The following is a 3,589-nucleotide window of genomic DNA, read 5'->3' on the forward strand; positions in this document are numbered from 1 at the left end:
TTCTTTTGTCAACCTCAGGTCTCACCCACAAATCTTCAGGTGAAAAGGTGTCTGTAGGCTGATCTACCAGTGCTAGTTGGTCTGTGAAATCACCAGGAAATTTGGGAATACCAGTGACTTTGAACACCTGTCCTGGTTGCAAAGTGATGAACTTGCTCTGGGTAAACCACACGGTCCCATGCTTGTTCACCTCTTCTGGATTGTTAGACAGAGTGAGTGTCTCATAAGCTTCTCTGAGGGCGGGATGAATTGTGAGAGTGCTCATGAACTGTTCTCCTGCTTGTTCTTTACAAGATTGAAACATCTTTTTCACCAGCTTGGTGTTTGTTCCCACAAGTATGGCAACATCCTGATCCTTCTCATGGTCAGGGCATAGTAAAGCCAAAGTGTCAATGGTCTGTGCCACTCCAGTTACAGAGGATGAGAACTCAAGTTTTATGGCCAGGTAACCATCATATGGGTATTGTTCCGTGCTTAAACCCCATAGCTCAAGTTCTTTGAGCGGATGGATCGGTAAGTGTTTCAGGTACGTGTTGTAGAAGCTGCGGTACAAAATGGTTACCACTGAGCCACTGTCAAGAATAGCTTTTGCATAAATGCCTTCTATCTGCACAGGTGCAATGGAGCGAGGTCCAATGAGACCATCAGGTAACTGTTTTGTGCCTGCCATCACAGGGGGTGAAATTTGGGTAGAACGTATTTCACATGGAGCCAAGAACAGTTCCTTTACCTGGCCCCTTGGGAGTTTCCCTGGTTCCGGTTTACTTTAATCAGCTTTTGATTAACTTTTCTTAGATCCTCAGGTTCTTTACATTCTCTACTTGTATGTCCATCCTGCCTGCAATTGTAACAGAAGATGCCTGGTTGGAGTGGTCTGAACGGTTTCACTCTAGCTGATGAATCCCAAGCAGCAACTTCAGATTTTCGCTGTGGGGGTGTGGTCTTTGTTGTCAGTATGTCAGGTTTTGGGGTAGCTGGAGTGATGCTCAACAGTTTCCTCACTTGAGAAGACAACTCGTTCACTTCATTTCTTAGGCTGTTAAGCTCAGACAAAACTGCAGACGGTGGTACAGTGGTGGTAGAGGCAGTAACAGTTGTTTTTACTCCTTCCCTTGCGCTAATCCAGTTTTCTTCCTCTCTCACTTCCCGCATCAGCTGAGAGAAGGAAGGGGGGTTTTCGCGGGTGTGACTTATCCTTATACGGAGCGCAACCATGTCGTGAGTGAGTGCACCTTTAATCAACTGTTCCATCCGAGCTCGGTTCATTTCTGCAGCTTTAATTCCTTCTTTGAGAAGAGCACAATGGAGAAGCTTGTCAAGCCGATACAGGAAAACAGACAGTTTTTCTCCTTCATTCTGGAACGTGTGTTTGAACTTGACCAAGTTGTGAGCTCCGTTCTCTGTAGTGCCATATGCTGTGTCAAGAGCAGATAAATAATCAGTGGCTGTTGCAGTGGGAGTGCTAACTTTAAGAAAGCGAACAATGTCAGCAGCGGCCCCCTTTAAACTCTCCACTATACGCTGTCTTTTAGCGGAGTCAGTACATTGCCACTCACTGATCATTTGTGTAGCCTGCTCCATCCAGGCTTCATATTCTTCCTCACCTGGCGGTACAGGTTTTAGTCCTGAAAACAGCCTCAGCTTCCTGTAGCTGAGGCTGCAGGAAGCCTCAGTAGACACTTGGTTGCATTTATCCACTAATTCGCCAATAGCAGTCACTAAGTCCATATTCACATCTGTTTTGGGAACTCGATTTTCTGCTACTATGGCCTGAAAATCTTCCATAGACTTGCCTTCCTCTTGAAGTAGTGACATCAGCTTTGTGCGAAAGGTATCCTCTTCAGGAGCAACATTCAAGGTAGCAAGGCTTTCCACAATGTGCACAGCCCATGGTCCAGCCTCGCCTTCAAGGCCTACTTCTAGAGGTACAGAGTCAGGGTCTAAGTCAAGTCTCGTCTCAACCAAGATGAACAACTTTGTGCCAGTAGAGTCTCCACGTCGGTCAACTATGCGAGTACGGCCAAAAACTTTAACTGTGTCTAGCACTTTATCAAGGGTCTCTTTGCTAGTGTGTATTGGTACATTACTCAATAGTATAGTACGAGAAGGATTGGCAGTCTGCTGCAGACTCCACTCAACTGCTTCAGAAAAATCCATAACTTAAATAATACTGAAAACGTTACTGACTAATAAAAGAAAAAAAAATTGCCTATGTGGTAAACAAGGAAATCGGATCCCAGCGGGGCCTCCAAAATGTAACCCCTCCTGGCGCCGGAAGTGTAATTATTAATTAAGGTTACTATATAAATGTGTTAACGAACAGGATCCTGAATGCTTAGCAGTTGATGTTGAATTAGCTAAATCTCCTGTTTACCAATAGATGTTATTCAATGAAATGTCCAGGACAAACAAATAAAGATAGAACATATATACATTTATTTGTGCTATATCAAAGTCAGTACTCATGTACTAGAAAACCCTTGAACAAAATAACAAAATGCACATAAAATATAATTGTATTTTAAACCACAATAGTAGCTATATGAACACAAATAACATGAACTGATTTGCCTGCGGTGAACCGGTTCAACCTTTTTAAATGTATCTATTACCAAGCGCTTGGGTTTCTAACCGTTGGGGCCCCTCAGTTGGTGCACATGGAGAAAACAAATCCTTAGTTGCTTTAAGGAGCAACGACACCCTCCGTTTCTCACGTATCCACAGGAATGGACGAGCAGCACGGCAGAGTCAACGAGTTTGGTTAACAACCAAACTATCAAGGCGAGCTGGAAAAATAAAATGATAATCCAGGGTGCAACGCAGGTCCGGTAGCAGAGTCCCTCCTTGGTTAGCCGCAGCAGCTAACCAACCGCCAAAGTATTTTCCTCTCCGGTGGAGTAGAAAGTCACAAACTTCCTGGTTCCTCTCCGGTGGAGTAGAAAGTCACAAACTTCCAGTGGCACACAACGTTTCTCAACCAGAGGATACCTGTGCCAACACTCTATAAAATACTAGTATCAAACACTACGTATTCCGTCAACAATTATCACTCTTTTTCCGTTAAGCCCACGCACTCCTTTTTCCGAAAAGGTACGGCCACACCAACCGCGTTACTCGCGTTAAAGGCCTCCACACACCGGCGCCGTAGCGGCGCGTCAAAAAGTCTGCCCCCATTATTCCGGGTGTACTAGCCCACACCGGCGCCGCGCCGCCCAACTACTCTTCGAGCCAATGTTCTATTCCCGAGCGTCGCCGCCCCTGAAAAAGCGCTTTGTAAAAGCTGGTTTGTACATCCCGGGTCCCGTAGGCACCTCCATATCTACCCCTCACCACTGGATGTCGCCCTCTTTCGTTTGTGAGAAACAATTACGAGAATGGACGATGAGAGACAATATGTCGAATTGTATTACCAAAGTTCCCGTCATTACAAAGACAACTCCAAAAAGGTCATTGCCTGGCGAGCCATAGCTCTGGAGATCGGATCTTCAGGTGAGAAATCAACAATGGTGGACTAAGTACCCAAACCATTAACCATAATGGGAAATAGATGAAATCAAGTCACATATAATCACACCATGTAGGTAGAAAC

The 3,589-nt window shown here is 45.1% G+C and overlaps 1 protein-coding gene across 1 annotated transcript; it reads right to left on the reverse strand.

Moving 5' to 3' along the window:
* Window positions 1-538: 538 nt before the first annotated feature.
* Window positions 539-3,051, reverse strand: LOC132475208 (paraneoplastic antigen Ma1 homolog). Its single transcript, XM_060076213.1, has one exon. The coding sequence runs from the start codon at window positions 2,155-2,157 to the stop codon at window positions 727-729; it is 1,431 nt and encodes a 476-aa protein (XP_059932196.1). The 5' UTR covers window positions 2,158-3,051; the 3' UTR covers window positions 539-726.
* Between the last annotated feature and the right edge of the window lie 538 nt (window positions 3,052-3,589).

Source organism: Gadus macrocephalus, chromosome 16 (genome assembly GCF_031168955.1).
Source record: "Gadus macrocephalus chromosome 16, ASM3116895v1".
Classification (NCBI taxonomy): Eukaryota; Metazoa; Chordata; class Actinopteri; order Gadiformes; family Gadidae; genus Gadus; species Gadus macrocephalus.

Coding starts and splice junctions, on each gene's coding strand:
- LOC132475208 (XM_060076213.1), bottom strand. CDS start 2,157: ATGGATTTTTCTGAAGCAGTTGAGTGGAGTCTGCAGCAGACTGCCAAT.